Source organism: Camelus dromedarius, chromosome 4, assembly GCF_036321535.1.
Source record: "Camelus dromedarius isolate mCamDro1 chromosome 4, mCamDro1.pat, whole genome shotgun sequence".
Lineage (NCBI taxonomy): Eukaryota > Metazoa > Chordata > Mammalia > Artiodactyla > Camelidae > Camelus > Camelus dromedarius.
The window spans coordinates 3,630,802-3,652,683 of record NC_087439.1 but is presented as its reverse complement, the minus strand read 5'-3'; the positions used below and the strand labels follow the sequence as shown (position 1 = coordinate 3,652,683).

At 39.3% G+C, this 21,882-nt stretch overlaps 1 protein-coding gene across 4 annotated transcripts in view; it reads right to left on the bottom strand.

The window, feature by feature from the left end:
- Nucleotides 1-21,598, bottom strand: part of LOC105090756 (cryptic protein) — a 30,494-nt gene extending 8,896 nt beyond the window's left edge. Inside the window, exons 1-7 of one of the 4 annotated variants that reach the window (XM_064484655.1) lie at nt 18,916-21,598; nt 6,539-6,684; nt 2,074-2,223; nt 1,710-1,759; nt 1,446-1,619; nt 582-696; nt 270-379 (exon numbers count right to left, since the gene is read on the bottom strand). In XM_064484655.1, the coding sequence (XP_064340725.1) occupies nt 270-379; nt 582-696; nt 1,446-1,619; nt 1,710-1,759; nt 2,074-2,223; nt 6,539-6,684; nt 18,916-19,158 (988 nt within the window). In that variant the 5' untranslated portion in view covers nt 19,159-21,598. The remainder of the gene's footprint in view (nt 1-269; nt 380-581; nt 697-1,445; nt 1,620-1,709; nt 1,760-2,073; nt 2,224-6,538; nt 6,685-18,915) is intronic. The other 3 variants (XM_064484657.1, XM_031451172.2, XM_064484656.1) reach the window with 3 other exon arrangements.
- Between the last annotated feature and the right edge of the window lie 284 nt (nt 21,599-21,882).

Sequence of the window (21,882 nt, the reverse complement as noted above, 5' to 3'; positions counted from 1 at the left end):
TCTGTAAAGGACACTGTTTGGACATCACGATGAAGCCCAATAATTGAGATATGGCAAATTTAGGAATGAATTTTTAAATGGTAATACTGATTTTTTTAAAAAAAAACAATTATGTGATTCACAGCGAATGTGACTTTCTCCAGGAATGAATGGCCCCAGATTGCTCATTCCTGTGTCTCCTGGCACAGGTAGATTTCTATGGATCCATATTATAAAGAAGCAAATGCATGCGTGTGTGGACTGTGAGCCCAGGACGCGGGTCCGCTTACCGCAGCGGCCGGGTGTCTGGCGGGGGAGGCAGTGCAGGGCCGCAAAGACGCACCTGCAGAGGCGGCAGCCGCGGAAGGTCCAGGCTCCGTGCACCAGGGCGCCGCATTCGCTGGGGAGGCCCAGGCCCGGCGTTAGAGCGGCCGGCGCGCCGCCATGGCCCTGCCCCGGAGCGCGCCCCTGCCCCGGAGCGCGCCCCAGCCCCGCCCCCTAGCATCCAGGTCCCGCCCCTCGCACCTCCCCTCACCCCGCCCCCGGCGCACTGCTAGTCCCGCCCACTGCCCCCGCTCCAGCCCGCTCAACCCCGCGCCTACCTGTGCCTCTGGTCGTGCTCGCAGTAGCGACCGGTGAAGTGGGCGGGGCACACGCAGAAGCTGCCCAGCACGCAGGTGCCGCCGTTCCTGCAGCAGCGCGGGCGCGGGGGCGCACCTGTGGGGTCGTCTGGGAGTCAGCTCCGCGCGGCCCTCTCCGTTTGACATGTCCGAGGAGCGCCGAGCGAGATCGCCCCGGGAAGGCAATAAAATTAGTTCCCTGCTAAGAGTGTTTGCTCAGGTAAACCCTGCTTGTTAATTTAAGGATTAAAAACAAACTACCGGCGGTGCAAGCGGGTCGGGGCGAGCCCTATAACAGGCGGGGAACCCCTGCCCCCTGCAAGTAGGGTTTTCTTTCTTCCTTCCTTTCACATGGTAAAGTTAGGCTGTGAGTTCCCACAACAGTGCTTAAACACAGGCCTCCTGGCGGGGACCACCCACGGGTGCGAAGACGCCAAAAAAAAGTTTAAATCCCTCTCCGCCCCCACCGCCCCTTCCCCAGAGGGACACGACCTGGGGACCGCGGTCTGGAGCCTTAGAGTCTGCAATAAACCTAGCAAAGGTCCGCTATTATCTTAGGTTAGGATATTTGCTCTGGACCTACAGAGAAAAGGCATTTAAGAGCAAATGCAACTTTTACCAATGAAACAGTAAAACATTTTTTCAGAATAAAAGAACACCTAGCTATGAAATATTTTTTACTTTATAGCGTATCATCATTTGAAGATGATAAAATGTTATCTCTTGGGTTTTTCTTTTGATCCTTAATTTATCCTAGGGTTTTGTTTTTGTTTTGTTTTTTTTTTCCAGATCCTAAACTCGGAGTCCACTGACTGAGATGACCTTTGTGTCAGCATCGCGACTTACGCTCCTGCAAAGCCGGGGAGTGGGGAAATGCACCCCGCGGCCTCCAGCCGTCTGCGCTGTCATTCATCTCCCTAAAATTATTCAAGGTCCAGTTGAGTGTTTTCTGCTGGAGCTTCTGAGCTGGAGCATTGTTGATTTCTTCTCTACTGCGTTTGTATTTCTCTCTTTGATAACCTTTTCAGAAATTTAAAACGTGAGACTAATAGTGATTGAGAAACAAATATACAATAAAAACCAAGAGACTATAAACAGAATGCTTCTTACTGTTTCCCACGTGGATCATCTCTAATGCCAAACTGATCAGAAACAGAAGCCTGGAATATTTAAAGAAAATTATTGAAGTTTCAAATATTAAAAAGTATAAGCATAAATTTACATATGTATAAAATGTCATGCAATCATATACAAATATATAAGTATATAAATGTATATGTTTAATGCATAATAAATGTTACCCATTTTGTAACTTGTAGAGTTTGATTAATGTTGTCAGTCCTTAGAAAGATTTTGAGACCAAGAAAGTGTACATACCCCTTGATGAGAAGCAACGCTGTAGGCGCACTGCAATCTATTCGAGGCTCTTGAACACCCCTCTTGGCTATAAGATCTGGGTGACATATGTCCTTACCTAACAGAGTGCCTCCGGGTCATTTTCCCACTGACACGTCTGGTATAAAAGGCTCCTTCTCTCATGGATACATTGCAGATGGATTCCAAGGAAGTTGAAATTGAAGAGTTTTTGTATTTGCAGGTATCTTTACCACAAACCCTGGAATAGCTGCATCAGAACACAAGACGGATAAGTACAGAAGATGCAGGTGTCTCCTACCCTCTCCCCAGGCCGAGAAACAACAACGAGAAACCGCAGTGAGGTCTCTGAGTTCTGCTGGGCAACTCCCTTAGGCAGTGGTCTGCTGTGACAGTCAGGGCCAGCGCAGAACCTCAAGGACCAGCCCCTCAATGAGACCCGGCAGGGGGCGGGTGATGGGGGCGGCGCCGGGTGGAGACACAGGCTGATTCTCTCCCCAGCAGTGTTCACAGTGCTGATAGCAGCCTGAGCGGTCAACCCCTGATGCAAAACATCGGTGACCAAGGCAACAAGCTTTGCCCTCCCCCAAAAAACAAATAAACAAAAAATTAAAACTCCAATTTGAACAAATAAGTTTTCATAGGAAAATGGAGATTTTATATCGCACACTTCTTATACTGAAAAATGGTGAGGGGGCCCAGCAGGAGAAGGGAGCTGTTGTGTGGGATGTGGCCAGCAGCCTTGGGTCCCAAAAGTCTTGAGCAGAGAACATGAATTTAAAGGGAGATAGTTCAAAACCTGCTTTCTGAGGATTCATCAGTATTTTCACCACCTGGTCCTTTTCTTTTCCCAGCACAGTGGCGAATATGTCATAATAATGACCCCCTTAATTTAGCGCCCCTCTGGGGAGGCACGATTATTACCCCCCAAAGCAAAAGGCGAGGAAACTGAGGCTTACAGTTTAAGCCCAAAACTTTTGGCATTTAGATTTTTGACAAACAAATGCACAGAAATTAAGAAGGCTGCAGGGCACTCGGTATCTGAAGACCACTGAGTGCCAGGGTCACTGCCACCCGCTAGTGTCTGGTGAGCAGCTTGCTCTGAATCCCAGAGGGGAGTGATTGTCAGTGGGGGTGCTCTTCTGGAACTTGCTAATTTCAGTTTTTCTAATTGCCAAAATAGTGACCGAGATCCTTTTTTCAGCAGCACAGAGGACATCCTGCAACTCTGGTACAAATTGCTCTATGATTTTAGAACTGCTTTCTAAACATAGCCTGCTTTCTCCAAAGATGAAATCGTCTTTGATACTGATTTAATGTTTTAAACCTTGAAATGGGAAGTTAATGAAAAAGGCTGTTAAGTAAACCAAGAACTGGGTGAGCCTGGCTGCCGTGTGGCCTCCCAAGAACTGGGTCTCAGTGGCAACAAAGCCTGCAGGGACTGTCTCCTCAGCCCTTCATGAAACTTCTATAATGGGAGTCACGACAAGTATACTTTTAGACTTAATGAGTATTACTTGTTAATTGCATAATTTAGTTATATCTAAATGTGAGTACATTTATGACTTTAAATCAATAGGAACTTTTTTATGAGCAACAAAAATCACAGATAAGCAAAAGTATTATATTTCTTTGAATGAAAAGTTTTAAAACTGTTCAATTTATAGGATGATACTGAATCCAAATCTTTCTGGTAATATTAAAGTTTTACAAGTGTTGCTCAAATCTGATTTTCCCCTTCAGTTTCTTTCATTGCATTTTATATTTTCAAATGTACACAAAAGCTAGGACGATGACCCAAAAAAAACTGGGGTTCAACAATTTAGTATCAACCTTTGCTGATTTCCTTTATCATCCCCCACACTTTTTCCCCTCTGAGGTTTTTCAAAGCAACTCTCAGATATCATGATATTTCCCATGTCAAATAAGGTTTTGAAAACTTGCATCTTGTAATAGATGAAACTGTAGAAGAAGGAAAGGAAGTGTCTTGCCAGAAAGACAGGGCTGAGAGGCTAGAAATAGCCATGAATGTCCTATCTCTGGCTGTTTGCTAAACCTCTGAAGTCAGCTCTGAGGAGGGAAAGGAAGGGCTGATGGCCTTGGGGTGATAAAACACTCTGTCACTTGCTCTCATTTACTTAAAGGTCTTATGAAAAGAGTTTTGCATTTCACTACCCGAGGAGCCTGTGTTTGCTTAGTGAACAAGGCCCGGCTGGAAGAGGTTGCCTGGGGAGTGGCTGGAGGCTCCCCGTGGTGGGCAGGCAGACCCCCTGGTCTGGGGAAGGTCCTCTTTCTTGTTATCAGTTGTAAACAGATAAGACTGGAGCCAGGCCGGCCACCCCTCAGTGCTCCAGTGGAACTTCTGGCTCATTTTGAGCTGACATAAGGTGTGTGGGAATTGGCATGCCCTGTCTCGGGACTGGAGACCATCCCACCTCTGCGTCCTCAGTACAGCAGTCACCGAGGAAATGTCCCACACCAATTAGGCAAGAGGGAGTTCTCCGGGACTGACTTTTGAGCAGTGGTTGTCCTGTGTGCTCACTGGGGTTTCCAGGAAGCTCTTGAACTGTGCTTAGGCCACACCTCAGACTCTGCTCAGAAGACAGAGCAGTTATCTCAAAATAAAACATTTAATCAGGCAAAAAAAAAAAAAAGGCCTTACATACTAGAAAACCTTGAAAACACTCCATTTGTGCTGGTTTGGGGACTCTGCCGTCAGGGCTGTCAAAATACTATGGGGGGAGCTACCATCAGGATTTTTAAAACCTGCCCAGGGGGTTCCAGTGTACAGCCCAGCCTGTGACCGCATCCAAGCCCTACCTGGCTGTGTGCCCCCAACAATGGGAACCCTCGTCTTTGCACCCCTGCCTTCTGGCACAGTGCCTGATGCAGGGTACCACACAGCAGAGTCAATGTGCTGTCACACTTACACCCACTTGTCAGTGAGGGACTGCGATTTAAGAAGCTAAAAAAGCATCTTGGGGATTGTGACTAAGAAACAGCTGTGCAGAGACTCGAACACAGGTTCGTCTGACCTCAAATCTGTGTTTGCGGACATAGTGAGTAATCTGATGGTGACAGGGCAGGGGGTGGAAGGGATAAATTGGGAGTTTGGGATTTGCAGATACTAACTGCTATATGTAAAGTAGATACACAAGTTTCTTCTGTAGAGCACATGGAACTATATTCATTATCTTGTAGTAACCTATAATGAAAAAGAATATGAAAACAAATCTATGTATGTATCTGTTTGACTGAAACATTATGCTGTACACCAGAAATAACTGACGCACTGTGAACTGATTATACGTCAATTTTAAAAATCTGTGTTTGATTCAATTTGCTTTAAAATTATTTAGTGTTTGATATAGGCTAGGTATACTGTCCTCACTGAGTTGCACTGATTGTTTTGTTTTATGGTCATCACATCCAGATGACATAGTTACTTTCCCATTTTGTAGGTGAGGAAAAATGAGGTTTCAGGAGTTGAGGACTTGCACAGTGCCTCCCAGCAGTGACGGCGGTCAGAAGCCAAGCTACTGAGCCGGCTGAGGGCTTCTGTGGGACACAGTGGAGGGCACTAGATGGAGGGACACTGCCCCCCTCCTGCAGGGAGGGATTTAGAGAGCAGAAAGCATTTACAAAAGTGGGACGATGATGGAGGTTACAGGAGGTGCGGGGAGGAAAGTTGAAAGCACTGACTTGACTATAGAGGGAAGGACGAGGGGGAGGGGACCTCAGGAGGGGTGGAAGGGCAGGAGGAGGAGGTGTGTGTGGAGACATGCGATGCTGGAGGAACTGTAGCATAGAAAGGCCAGAGGACCAGGAAACTGGAAGCTCCTCCAGGGACTCACACAGACCTGAGTAGGGATCAAATGGGATTAAAGAGAAAAGAGTAAATTCTAAACATATTTTTAATCACCAGTGTCATTTTCTCTGATTATGAAGAATGTACACAGGGAACTATATTCAATATCGTGTAGTAATCTATAATGAAAAAGAATATGAAAAGGAGTATATGGATGTATGTATCTGACTGAAACATTATGCTGTACACCAGAAATTGACACAATATTGTAAGCTGGCTATACTTCAGTTTAAAAAAAAACGTAATGCATTCTGATGTTAGTCAATTTGGGAAGAACAGAAAAACACAAAAGAGAAGGTAAAACTCACTCGTATTCTCATTGCTCGGAAATGACTATTAGCTTTTTCATCCAAGTCCATTATTATCCCCCTTGTCAAAAATGAGGCAAGTGAGACTTAGAATTCAAGTTAGATTTTGGGAAAACATGAACTGTGCATGTTTAGAAGAAGCAGCCTGCAAGAAGCATGTGCAGTGTCTGAAGACCACTGAGCACAGGGGTCACTGCCACCTGCCACTGTGCCTTTTTTTAGATTAATCCTGGGTGATTTTTATATTTTCATTTTTTTGTAAATGATACGATCTTTGTTATGTGATTTTTCTCTTTGCCGTTTGTATTCAGGAATACAACTAAGTTTTTTTTAATTGTGGTAAAATATATACAACACAAAATGTCTTACAAGCTGCTGTAAAAACTTACCATAGACTTGGAGGCTTAAACAGCAGACATTTCTTTCTCACAGTTCTGGAGCCTCGGAAGTCCAAGATCAAGGGGCCGACAGAATGGGTTCCTGGTGATGGATTCCTCTCTGCCTGGCTCGCAAACACCTGCCTTCTCACTGTATCCTCATGTGGCAGAAAGGGAGGGCAGGAAGTAAGCTCTCTGGTCTCTGCTGACAAGGGCACCTATCCCACCTTGAGAGCCCCATCCTCATTACCTGATCTGAACCTCCTAAAAGTCTCATCTCCAAAATACCATCACATTGGGGGTTATGGCTTCAACACATGAATTTGGGGGACCCAATCCAGCCCATAGCAAAATTTGCCATTTTATCATATATAAGTACAATTCAGTGGTATTAATTACATGCACAATTTGTTTTGCAGCCATCACCACAAATTCAAAACATTTTCGTTACCCCAAAAGAAACTGTACCCATCAGGCAATAACTCCCCATTGACTGCCCACTTGGCCATAGGTAACCCCTAATATACTTTCTGTCCTTATGAATTTGCCAATTCTAGATACTTCATGTGAGTGGAATCGTACAATATTTGCCCTTTTCCTTCTGGCTCATTTCACTTAGCTTCATATATTCAGGTTCATCCATGTTGTAGCCTGTGTCAGAACTTTATTCCTTTGCATGGCTAAGTACTATTCCATTGTATGTATAAATACCATATTTTATTTATCCATTCTTCTGAGGATGCACATTTGGTTTGGTTCCACCTTTTGACTACTGGGAATAATACGGCAATGAGCATTGGTGTGTAAATGCCTGTTTTGAGTTTTTTGTTTGTTTTTGTTTGTTTTTGAGTATAGTCAGTTACAATGTGTCAGTTTCTGGTGTACAGCATAGTGTCACAGTCATGCATATATATAGATATATTTGTTTTCATATTCTTTTCCATTAAAGGTGATTACAAGATATTGAATATAGTACCGAGTCCTTGTTTTTTAATTCTTTTTGAGCATATATACCTGGAATAGAATTGTGAGGTCATATGGTCATACTGTGTTTAACTTTAGGAGGCGCTGCCAAACTGATTTCCACAGTGGCTGCACCATTTTACATTGCTACCAGCAGTGTTCTAATTTTTCCACGTCTGCACCAACATTTGTTATTTTTTCTTTTCTGGTAATTGCCACCCTAATGGTTGTGAAGTGACCACGATTATGGTTTTGATTTGCATTTCCCTAATAGCTAGTGATGAGCATCTTTTCATGTGCTTATTGACATTTTTATATATTCTTTAGAGAAATGTCTATTCAAGTTTTCCCTGTTTTTAAATTGGGTTGCTTTTTTTTCTATTGTTGACTGGTGGCAGTTCTTTCTATGTTCTGGGTATGAGCCCCTAATAAAATATACAACTTGCAAATATTTTCTCCTGTCCTATAGATGATCTCTTCGCCATTCTTGTTAATGTCCTTTGATGAATGAAAGTTTTTGGTTTGGGAGTCTAATTTTTTCTTTTGTTGCCTGTTCTTTTGGTGTCATACTTAAGAAACTATCACCAAATTAAAGGCCGTGAAGATTTCCCCCTATGTTTTCTTCTAAGAGTTTTATAGTTTTAGCTCTTAAGTTTGTATCTTTGATCCACTTGGTTAATATCTGTATATGGTGTAAGGTTAGGGCCCATCTTCATTCTTTTGCTTGTGGATGTCCAGTTTTCCTAGTACCATTTATTGAGGAGACAATTCTTCTCCTCGAATGGTTTTGGCATCCTTGTTGGAAATCAGTTGACCATAGATGAGAAGGGTTATATCTGGGCTTTCAATCCTGAGCCACCGGTCTGTCTATCCTTATGATAGTACCACACTTTTTCCCCACACATCTTGCTTACTCTAGCTTACTATCAAGATTTGAAATTGAAAAGTGTTAGTCCTTGTGTTCTGTTCTTTAAAAGATTGTTTTGGCTGTTTGATGCTCTTGAATTTTAGGATGGGATTTACTGTTTCTACAGGAAACATTGTTTGGATTTTGATAGGGATTGTATTGAATCTGAATATCACTTTGGGTAGTATTGGCATCTTAACAATATGAAGCCTTTCAATCCATAAACATGAAATGTCTTTCCTTTTATTTAGGTCTTTCAAATTTTCTTTCAACAATGTTTTATAGTTTTCAGTAGACACGACTTACACTGCCTTGGATAAATTTATCTCTTTTTGATGCTAGTGTAGGCTTTCTTAATTTCCACTTTTGGATTGTTCATTGCTAGTATATAGAAATAAACTAATCTTGTGTGTTGATTTTGTATGCTATAACTTTGTTGAATTCATTTATTAGCTATAACGAGTTTTTTTGTGGAAGCTTTTTTGTGAAATTCCTTTGTGATTTCTCCTTTGTCATGTCAGTTCTTTGAGTGTGTTGTTTAGTTCCCACGTATTTGTGAGTTTCCAAGTTTTCCTTTTATTGGTGATTTCTAGTTTCATTCCGTTGTGGTTGGAAAGATAATTTGTATGACTTCAACCTCTAAAATGTAGTAAGACTTTTTTTTTTTTGTGGCCTAACATATGGTCTACCCTGGAGAATGGCCCATGTGTACTTGAGAAGAATGTTTTCTGCTGCTGCTGAATAGAGTGTTCTGTATGTCTTTTAAGTCTTAATAGACCTGGTTGTTCTAGTCATAATTGAAAACAGGATATCACATTCTCCAATTATTATTGTAGAACTGTCTATTTCTCCCTTCAATTCTGTCAGATTTCACTTAGTGGAACTCGTTGTTAGGTGTGTGTATGTTTATAAATTTGTGTATCTTCTTCATGGATTAGAACTTTCATCAATATATAAAAGTACTTCTTTGTCTTTTGCAACCTTTTTTGCCTTAAAATTTCTTTTGTCTGATAATATAGCCACTGCTGCCCTCTTTGGCTACTATTTGAGTGAAATATCTTTTTCTATCCTTTAAATTTTAACCTATTTTGCCTTTGTATCTAGAGTGAGTCTTTTATAGATAGGCCATGTCCTTTACATTTTAATCCATCCTGCCAATATCTGCCTTTTAATTAGAGAGTTTAAAATAAGATTTTAATGGCTGCAAAGTATTCTTTTTATAAATCTACCCACATTTTTAAAATATCCTATGCTGGACATTTTAATTATTTCTTTTTTTTAAACAATTTTGGACAAAAATATGATGAACATTTTTATCCACAAATTTCTGTGGATTATTTAGAGTAATAATAACTTAGGATAACTTTCTAGAAATAAAATTATTGGTTCAGACTCCTAATAGCCAAAGCAATCTTGAGAAAGAAAAACAAAGCTGAAGGCATCATGCTTCCCAATTTCAAACAATATTACAAAACTACAGTAATCAAAACAGCATGGTATTGGTATAAAGACAATTGCATAGACCAGTGAAAGAGAATAGAGAGCCCAGAAATAAACCCACACATATGTGGTAAATTAATTTGACAAAAGAGCCAAGAATATACACTGAGGAAAGGACAGTCTCTTCAATAAATGGTGTTGGGAAATTGGACAGCCATGTGCAAGAGAATGAAACTGGACCACTATTTTACACTATACACAAAAAATTAACTCAAAGTGGATTAAAGCCTTAAATGTAAAACCTGAAACCATAAAACTCCTAAAAGAAAATATAGGCAATAACCTCCTTGACATCAGTCTTGGTGATGATTGTTTGGATTTGATACCAAAAGCAAAGGCAACAAAAGCAAAAATAAACAAGTGGGACCACGTCAAACTAAAAAGCTTCCACACAGCAAAGGAAACCATCAACAAAGTGAAAAGGCAACCTACAGAATGAGGGAAAATATTTTCAAATCATATATCTGATAAGGGATTATTACCCCAAATATATAAAGAACTCACAAAGTCAATAGCAAAATACAAACAGACAAACAAACAAGCCCAAACAAGTAACAACAACAGCAAAACCCAGACAGTCTGATTTAAAAAACAGACAGAGGAACTGAATAGATATTTTTCCAAAGAAGATATACAGACAGTCAACAGGTATATGAAAAAGTGCTCAACATCACTAATCATCAGGAAAATGCAAATCAAAACTACAATGAGATATCACCTCACACCTGTTAGAACGGCAATTATCAGAAAGACGAAAAAATAACAAGTGTTGCTTTCATGTCTTGGTTGTTGTAAATAGCACTTCTATGGATACTGGGGTTCTTGTATCTTTTTCATTAAGAGTTTTCAGCTCTTCTGGATATGCCCAGGAGTGGGATTGCTGGATCACACGGTAACTCTATTTTTAGTTTTTTAAGGAAACTCCATACTATCCTCCATAGTGGCTGCACCAATTTGCATTCCCCGCAGCAGTGTAGAAGGATTCCCCTTTCTCCACACCTGCCCAGCATTTATTATTTGTAGCCTTTTTTGATGATGGACATTCTGACTGATGTGAGCTGGTACCTCATTGTAGTTTTGATTTACAATTCTCTAATAATTAGTGATGTTGAGCATTTTTTCATGTGCCTGTTGGCCATCTGTATGTCTCCTTTGGAGAAACGTCTATTTAGGTCTTCTGCCCATATTTTGATTGGGTTGCTTGTTTTTCTAATATTGAGCTGTATGAGCTGTTGTATATTTTGGAAATTAACCCCTTGTCGGTCACATCATTTGCAAATATTTTCTCCCATTCAGTAGGTTGTCTTTTCATTTTGTTTAGGATTTCCTTTGCTGTGCAAAAGCTTACAGGTTTGATTAGGTCCCCTTTGTTTATTTTTGCTTTTATTTCTTTTGCCTTGGGAGGCTTATCTAAGGAAGTATTGCTGCAATTTATGTCAGAGAGTGTTTTGCCAATGTTCTCCTCTAGTAGCTTTATGGTGTCATGCCTTATATTTAAGTCTTCAGCCATTTTGAGTTTATTTTTGTGTATGCTGTGAGGCAGTGTTCTAACTTTATTGACTTACATGTGGTTGTCCAGCTTTCCCAACATCACCTGTTGAAGAGACTGTCTTTTCTCCATTGTATACTTGTGCCTCCTTTGTTGAAGATTGACCATAGGTGTGTGGATTTATTTCTGGGCTCTCTGTTCTTTTCCATTGATCCATATGTCTGTACGTGTGACAATATTATGCTGTTTTGATTACTGTAGCTCTGTAGTATTGTCTGAAGATTATGCCTCCAGCTCTGCTCTTTAGGAATCCTTAGGAATGCTTTGGCAGTTCTGAGTCTTTTGTGGTTCCATATAAATTTTAGTATTATTTGTTTTAGTTCTGTGAAAAATGTCCTGGGTAATTTGATAAGAACCACATTGAATCTCCAGATTGCTTTGGCTAGTATGGCCATTTTAATAATATTAATTCTTCCAATCCAAGAGCATGGGATATTTTTCCATTTCTTTCAATCATCTTCAGTTTCCTTTATCAATGTTTTATAGTTCTCAGTGTATAAGTTTTTCACCTCCTTGGTCAGGTTTATTCCTATGGGGTTTTTTTTTAGGTGACTTTAAAGCAGTTTTTTTTTACTTTCTCTTTCTGATATTTCATTGTTAGTGTAAAGAAATGCAGCAGATTTCCGTATGTTACTCTTGTATCCTGATACCTTGCTGAATTCATTTATCAGCTCTAATAGTTTCTGTGTGGAGTCTTTATGGTTTTCTCTGTAGGGTATCATGTCATCTGCATGTAATAACAATTTTACCTCTTCCCTCCCAATTTCGATACCTTTTGTTTCTTTTTCTTGTCTGATTTCTGTGGCTATGACTTCCATTGCTATGTTAAATAGAAGTGGTGAGAGTGGACATCCTTGTCTTTTCCAGTACTTAGTGGGAAGGCTTTCAACTTTTCACTGTTGAGTACTATGTTGGCTGTAAGTCTGTCATAAATAGCTTTTATTATGTTCAGATATGTTCCCTCTATATCCATTTTGGTAAGATTTTTTTATCATAAATGGATATTGAATTTTATCAAATACCTTTTCTGCATCTGTTGAGATGATTATGTGGTTTTTGTCCTTTCTTTTGCTATTGTGTATCACATTTATTGATTTGTGTATGTTAAACCATCCTTGTGAAACTCAAATGAATCCAACTCGATTGTGGCATATAATCCTTTTTACATACTGTTGGATTTGGTTTGAAACATAACCGTCCTTCAACAGATGAACGGATAAAGAAGTTATGGTGTGTACACACACACACACACACACACACACACACACACACACACACACACAGAGGAATGGAACAGTACTTAGCCATGAAAAAGAATGAAATATTGCCATTTGCAGCAATGTGGATGGACCTAGAGATTATCATACAAGTAAAGTAAGTCAGAGAAAGACAAATATCATATGATATCACTTATACGTGGAATCTAAAAAAAGATACAAATGAACTTGTTTACAAAGTAGAAACAGACACACAGATATAGAAAACAAACTGTGGTTACCAAAGGACAAGGGGTGATAGGAATAAATTGGGAATTGGGGATTTACAGATGTACACCACTATATATAAAATAGATAAACAATAAGGACCTACTGTATAGCACAGGGAACTATATTCAATATCTCATAATAACCTATTATGGAAAAGAATCTGAAAAAGAATATATATTCTACATACATATATATATATACATATATAAACTGAATCACTTAGCTGTACTCTTGAAACTAACACATTGTAAACCAACTACACTTCAAATAAAAAATAATAATAATAACAAGTGTTGGCAAGAATGTGGAGAAAAGAGAGCACTTGTGCACTGTTGGTAGGAATTGGTGCAGCCTCTATGGCAACCATTATGGAGGTTCCTCAAAAAATTAAAAATAGAACTACCATATGATCCAGCAATTCTGCATCTGAGTATTTATCCAAAGCAAATGAAAACACTAACTTGAAAAGATATCTACACCACCATGTTCATTATAGCATTATTTACTGTAGCCAAGACATGAAAAAAATTTAAATGTAGCCAAGACATGGGAAAAAACTGAAGGGTGAATGCATAAAGAAAATGTGATGTTATATATATACATACATATGATATTATTTAGCCATGAAAAAGACAGAAATCCTGCCATTTGTGACAACAAAGTTGGACCTTGAGGACATTATACTAAGTGAAGTAAGACAGAAAAAGAAAAATAATGTATAATCTCACTTATTTGTGGAGTCTAAAACAAACAAACAAACAAAAGTTATAGCTACAAAGAAAAGATTGGTGGTTGCTAGAGACTGGGGGGTAGAGAGTGGGAAAAATGTGGGAAGATGGTCAAAAGTACCAACATCCAGTTATAAAATAAGTAAGTCATGGAGACGTAATGTACAGAATGGTGACTATATTTAATAATACTGGGAATTTGACACAACATTGTAAAATGATTATAAATCAATAAAAAATGTTAAAAAAAAAATACTGTATTATGTATTTGAAAGTTGCCATGACAGTAGATCTTAAAATTTCTCATCACAAGGCAAAAGAAAAAATATTTGTAACTATGTGTGGTATCTATAAAGAAAACTTTGCTGGCCATGTTCCATTTTTTACGTGCTGTCTGGGGCTGCTTTTGCAGTTAGCTGAAGCAAATCAGATGCAACACTCTTCACTTGGAACGGATGCTTGGCGCACTCAGAATTGCACTGAGTAGGCTATAACTTGACAGCTGTTTCAGTGCCGCGCACTGTGACATTATATTGACTTTTATTACTGACACATGCCCATTATGTCAACAAAAAATGAAAAGTGGACTTTATGTTTCATTTTTAAAGCACACAGAAATGTAGATTATTTAATTGGATGGCAAAACATCATGTTCATTATGCGACAGCAACCTGGCTAAAACAATAAAATAGGTGTTGAACTTTCCAGTCTAAGCACTCACCACTACATTCCCAACTCACAGGAAGATGACAGTCAGACATCAGTCACTCATATGTGGAACAGAAAGAGAGAAAGAGAAAGGAAGAAAGGAAGAAAGGAAGAAAGGAAGAAAGGAAGAAAGGAAGAAAGGAAGAAAGAAAAGAAAGAAAGAAAGAAAGAAAGAAAGAAAGAAAGAAAGAAAGAAAGAAAGAAAGAAAGAAAGAAAGAAAGAAAGAAAGAAAGAAAGAAAGAAAAGAAAAAATGACATGAACTCAACTACAAAACAGAAACAGACTCGCAGACATAGTAAACAGTCTTACAGTTACCAGGGAAAGGGATACATTGGGGAGTTCGAGATTTGCAAATGTTAACCACTATATATAAAAATAGATTAAAAAACAAATTTCTTCTGCACAGCACAGGGAGCTATATTCAATATCTTGTAATAACCTTTACTGAAGAAGAGTATGAAGATGAAAATATGTATATATATGCATGACTGAGACATTATGCTGTACACCAGAAACTGACCCATTGTAACTGACTATATACTTCAATTAAAAAAAAAAGTTTTTTTAAAGGAAAACTGGAAAATTTTAAGTGAGATCTCTCATCATAGCAGAATTTTTTCACAAAAATAAAAATGAGGCTGCAACCAAAGTCAGTCTCCAAATGTTGGAAAACAAGAAAAGTCATTTAACTGATGGTGAGTTAACTGAACTGATTTATTGCAGTAACTGAAAATAAACTTGTTTAAGACTATTGACCTTTCAGCTATAACAGCTGAAGAGTTGAGGACATTGGGAGCAACATTAGCAGCCAATTAAAATAAGGCAAATGTTTTCAAGTGATCTTCCCTGGCCCTTGATAAGCCTAACGGTGTTGCTGATACTGCCTGGTGTTGTTTATTTGAGAAACCACTTCTGAGTCTGAAGTGCCTAAAGAATTAGGCTGTAACGAGGACATTTTCAAAGAGGCTGAGAAAATGCAAATCCAGTACAACCTAAATGGAAACTGTTAAGGTGTGCTACAGCTGACAATGGTAAAAACATTCATGGAGCAGGAAAAGGCTTGGTTGGACAAATTTACAAAGCTTCTGAAAATGTAACGCCTTTCAAATGAATGGTTGCTCATCTTATTAGTCAACAGCAGGTGCTTTGCAGAAAAAATTTCAATCTGTCATGTGTTGTTGAACCAGCAGTATCAGCAGTAAACTTCGTCTGGACCTAACGGTTATTAGTTTCATGAGTTTTTGTCAAAATAAAAGCTGAATCCTTGAAATTGATGAATATTGAAAGAAGTCATAGAAAGATGAGCAACTGTAGTTTGGAGAAATTTTTGTATGTAGCTGAGGCATAAGCAGATAAATTATGGGTAAGGAAACACTGCTACATTTTCCTGGTTGAATTAAAGTTCACAGTTGAAAAAAATAAAATAAAATAAAAGCTGAAATCCTAACTTGCCCAATCACACAGCAGTTCAATAGGTTAGGAGTGGGGAAGTTTTATTGTGATTTTTTTTTTTTAATCTCACGGCTGAAATTGAATTTTTTTCTGAATAAGAAGAACCACCCTCAACCACTATTATCAAACATCAGCTGAATTTACAAATCAGCTTTGGCTGCACATTTGATAATGTTTCTTAATGAAATACAAGCCCAAAACTATAGGGCAAAACAGAGTTTATATGTGAAACTTATACTGTAGTAAAGTTATTTAGACAACAGCTAAGGTTTAACTCGCAAGTAATGTTAAATTGCTTATACACTTCCTGGGCTGTCGAAATTAAAACAAGAAGTGTGATCTCCATTCCCATACAAATTTGCTGTGGGTCTGTGTTCTGAGCTGAAACTACAGTTGTAACAGTCTTTTTTTGGACTTCAATTAAAGTGCAAAGGAAATGTCCTTATTTCAAAATCCATGTATCTGTGCAATAGAGGAGTTTCCACCTAGCTTTCAAATTGGAAGTAATTTATCTGCAATGTAACAAGCATACTAAAAGGCAGACCTCAAGGGAAGACTCTAGCAAAATTCTACATAGACCTTCCAAGTGATAAATACTTTCAATTAATGCCATATCTTGAGGGATCAGTATTTGTCAGTACTTAGCTGTGTGAAAAAACATTTCCAAAGATAAAATACATAAAATCTCATTACAGATCAGCAGTAACAGATGAACAATTGCGATGAATTCTGGTGAGAGGAAACAGTAACTTTGAACCCCAGCCAAGCAAGATGTTATCCCCCAAATACTTCCGTTCTTTCCGCTAGTATTCCTATACCACAAAACATCGTGTCTGTTACTGTTATATTTCTAATTTTGTCAATAAAATCTTGTGGAAATTTGATTTCTCTCCTGTCAATGTTGTCTTGTTAACGTTGTGAATGTCTTGTCTTGTTAATGTTACATATCATGCTAATATCATCGATTTTGCCTCCTCCCCTAGAAAGCCTAAGAGAGATTTCCTATCTGGCTCTTTATAAAAAGCATTGGCTGACTCCTGGAGGGGAGATTTGGGTCTCTGTCTCCAGGAGTTTACAATCTAATTTGAGACAGACAAGACAAATGCCCACGAAACTGCAAACAATCCCAGTCTCTTCACTTTCTTTATTCTTAAATTTAAAATATTCTTCAGAAGTACAAAAAAGCTAAGGAATCTTGACCACCCACCCTTCTGCACACACAGTGCCTTTTCCAGAGGTCGCCCAGAGGTCATCTTGCTCCCCACCCATAGTCTGGCCTCACTCAGCAGCTGGAGGGATCCTGTTAACAAGTAGGGTCTGGGGAGGGTATAGCTCAAACGGTAACATGTGCTTAGCATGCACAAGGTCCAGGGTTCAATCCACAGTACCTCCATTTAAAAAGAAAAAAAAAAAAAGCAATTAGCAGCTCTGGTCCCCTCTGCCCTAAGCCCTGCAGCTGCTGCCCCATCTTATTCATGGTGAAGCCACACCCTCACTGGGGCCTGGCCAGACTTCAGGAGCCCACACGCTCAACCCATCCCCACCTGCATGGTGTAGGCCACCCTGCCCTTTGATTTTCCTCAGCACACTCCTTTCTTAGGGCCTTGGCACAAGCTATTCTGTCTGTTTGGAACCGGGTTGCCTGATTTAGCAAATAAAAATACAGACTGTCCAGTGAAAACTGCATTTCAGATAAACAAATAATTTTGTTATAACTCTGCCCCAAATATTGCATGGGACATACTTACATGAAAAGATCACTCGTTGCTGACTTGAAACTCAAATATATCTATGTGTCCCGAATTTTACATGATGGCGCTACCTGGAATGTTCCTAACTTCTATTAGTTCTTTGCTTGGAGGTGTTCTCAGTGAGTCCTATCCTTAGTGCCCCCCATTTACCACTGCTACCCAGGCCATCCCCTGCCAGGCCCAATCCCTTCAATTTGCTCTATTTTTCTCCCTATAACATTCATCACCCTCTAACACACCGGATAGTTTGCTTGTCATGTTTATTGTTTATTTTTATCTCCTCTCATTCCAGTGTAATCTCCACATGGGTGAGGACTTGGGGGTGGCAGGGAGACAATGCCCTAATCTACCCCAGGCCCTAGAAGAGAGCCTGGCCCAGAAAACTGTTCAACAGATGTCTGTTATCCAGTCCCAAACTCATTCTGCTTGCCACATGATAGGCCAATAAATTGGGAGACAAGGTGTTGGGGCAAGAAATAATGCTTTTACAAATGGGAACTAATTAAACTTACAAGTTTTTGCACAGCAAAGGAAACCATAAGCAAAACAAAATGACAACCTATGGAATGCGAGACAATATTTGCAAAAGATGAAACTGACAAGGGCTTGATTTCCAGAGTATATAAACAGCTCACATGACTGAATAAGAAAAAAACAAACAACCCAATCCAAAAATGGGCAGAAGGCCTAAACAAGCAATTCTCCAGGAAGACATACGAATAATCAACAGGCACATGAAAAAAAATGCTCAATATCATTAATTATCAGAGAAATGCAAATCAAAACTACAATGAGGTATCACCTCATACCAGTCAGAATGGCTATCATTCAAAAGTCCACAAATGATAAATGCTGGAGTGGCTGTGGAGAAAAGGGAACTCTCCTACACTGTTGGGAATGCAGTTTGGTGAAGCCATTGTGGAAAACAGTATGGAGATTCCTCAAAAGACTAAAAACAGACTTACCATATGATGCAGCAATCCCACTCCTGGGCATACATCCAGAAGGAACCCTACTCCAAAAAGACACCTGCACCCCAATGTTCAAAGCAGCACTATTTACAATAGCCAAGACATGGAAACAACCTAAATGTCCATCAACAGATGACTGGATAAAGAATTTATGGTATAGTTATACAATGGAATACTACTCAGCCATAAAAAATGACAACATAATGCCATTTGCAGCAACATGGATGTCCCTGGAGAATGTCATCCTAAGTGAAGTAAGCCAGAAAGAAAAAGAAGAATACCATATGGTATCACTCATATGTGGAATCTAAAAAAAAAAAAAAAAAAAAAAAAGACAAATGAACTTGTATATAAAACAGAAACAGACTCACAGACATAGAATACAGACTTGTGGTTGCCAGGAGAGAGTTGGGTGGGAATAAACTGGGAGTTCGAGACTTGCAGATACTGACTGGTAATATATAAAATAGATAAACAAGTTTATACTGTATAGCACAGGGAAATACATTCAATATCTTGTAGTAGCTCATGGTGGAAAAGAATATGAAAATGAATATATGTATATTCCTGTATGACTGAAGAATTGTGCTGTACACCAGAAATTGATACAACATTGTAAACTGACTATAACTCAATAAAAAGAAAGAAAGAAAGAAAGTGTGACTTTATTCAGAAAGCCACCAGACTAAGAAGATGGCAGACTCATGTCCTGGAAAACTATCTTCCTCAAATCAGAATTCAGGCTCCTTTTATACTAGAAAGGGGAGAGGGTGTGGCTGGTTGTTACAAACTTCTTGGTGCAGGAATTTTTTGTTTTTGGAATCCTTTGTTCTTGCAGCCGTCCACCTGGGTCAGATCATGGTGTCCCTGTAAACCTCCAACAAAACAAATGTTGTTTCCCTTTCTCTGATTTGTTATCTTTGTATGAATGAAAAGGGTTAAAATCCTTAAAGGTCAGAGCTTTGACAATGGGCTGTCCCGTATATTTAAGGCTCTAGGCAACGTTCTTTTATAAAAGGTGCAAAACCAGCATGATTAAGCACAGGAAACAGAGCTAAAAGCACAGGGTTAGAGCTAATATGGAGTCAGATTTGTCCTTTTCTATTACACGTCTGTTGGAAGTGTAATAGAAGTGACAAATGAGTGTCCTCTGAGCAGCACCTGAATGTCCACAGGAAACAGTTCCACCTTGAATTTACTATATTTTTGTCAAGCTTTTTTTTTTCTGCCCATTCATTCAAGCTAGAAGGTTGGTGTCACTCCCAAATCCTCCCTCTCTCTTATCCTGCCTTATTCCTCTCTCCAAAATTATTTGGTATCTACATCCCCCTGCAATTCCTCTGCATCATCCCTCATCTGTCACCTGCTCACTGCCTCATGATGATTGTCTGGTTCCAACTTGGCCCTTTAGGTGTCATGTGTTACCTGAAATTCTCCATGGGTGTCCTTGCCTCCAATCCAGCGCCATCTGATCCCTTCCTCACACTGTATCTTGACAATCTTTCCAAAATGAAAAACAATGAGACATGAACAGAAACCACAATTTGTAAAACAAACTGTGTGAGTCTCAAAACTGAAAAACTGTCTCACACCATGATGAAAAACTACCTAAGTTCACATTGGCTTACCACAAGCTCATTCAGACCTATATATTCCAAGATAAGCCGTTAGTTCAGAGACTCCACATAAACTCAAGGATTCCAAAGAATGAGACTGTGTCAGCAACTCCCCTGGTTTACAGATGCTAGTGAATCCCTGCTGCCCAGATCTGCCTCAGAACCATGTGAACCCTTTCAGCGTCCTGCCATCACTCTCCCTTTGAGATGCTACCAAGACTTCCCAGGTGGAGCTCACTCTTGTTCAGAAAGTTGAATAAACTCAGTTCCATGTGATCCATTCCTGCTGGTCTCAGTGGGAGCTTTACAGTCACCTCTTAGTTTTCTGTGTAAGCTCACTTCACGATTCCCCGTGGCCTGCAGAGTGGTCCACCAGCCCCATCATGGTGCACAGATTGTGCCCAGGAAGCCATCTGCTCCCCTCTCCCAGCAGTCCTACACCTGTCCAGACCTGGTGGTGGCTTTGTTCTTTCATCTTCCCCTGACTTCACAGATGATAAAATCTTTTTTTTTTTATTGAAGTATAGTCAGTTACAATGCGTCAATTTCTGGTGTATAGCATAGTGTCCCAGTCATGCATATATACATATATTCATTTTCATATTCTTTTCAAAAATTATTTTTGCACCACAGATTTGTCTAGAGTTGCTTACAATCACCATACCTTATCGGTACCTCTCTCAGTACCTCTCCCATTCAACTACTCTGGGTGCCATCCCCTTCCTCCGCCTTATTCCAGCCACTATTAGGCTCGCCTAGAAAACTGCAGAGTCTCCCAGAACATTTGCTGACACAAATAACAGCCTTCTTTTCCCAGTTCTCACGTTCCCTCCTAAATATCAGCCATAATGATTTTTCAGTCCTTCTCATCTTCCTCAGCAGCAGTTTGCTGAAAGGATAAACATAGGATAAACCTTCACCAAAATGAAGCAATTTAATCACAAAATTGCTTTAATAGCACCCTTTATGATATAGAGGAAGAAAACCATTAATAATCACGCTATCCTAAAATATTATCAGCATTTTTATGTATCTGTGTAATCACAATATAAAACTTTGCCATAATTTTTCCTGAAATAAATATCCGTTCTATATCCAGTGGGTATAAAGTCATCTTGTGGTTTCCATAGTAACTTTTCATAGACCTCAGTCTTTTTTTTCCTAATTTTTTTTAATGGAAGTACCATCAGTTACAGTGTGTCAATTTCTGGTGTACAGCACAATGTCCCAGTCACGCACAGACATGCATACATTTGTTTTCCAAAGACGTCAGTCTTACCTCCTCATTTTTTCCACTAGATTCACTAAGTTTCGTCACTAGTACTCATACGGTCTAGCACTTACAAGTTATTCTTCCATTTGTATTTTTAAAGTAACTATTATATAATATATAGAGACATACATACATACATATATCATATATCACTTCATAAAAGTATAGAAATTATAGAAACATATAGATGAGAGTAAAATTTACCCATAACTGCACTACTGAGAAATAACCACACTGATTACTTTGGAATATATTTCCCACCCTTTGAGGCAAAATAGGCTGACTTCAGCTCCATAGCACACATAAAAGTAAGGGTTCTAAGTCAGTGAATAATAAAATGCCTTTGACATAAGGGGTAGTGACTTGATTTATGACCTTAATATATTAATTACTAAAACGTATGTTTATAGAATGATAAATGTACAAGGTAATCTGAGTTATTACATACT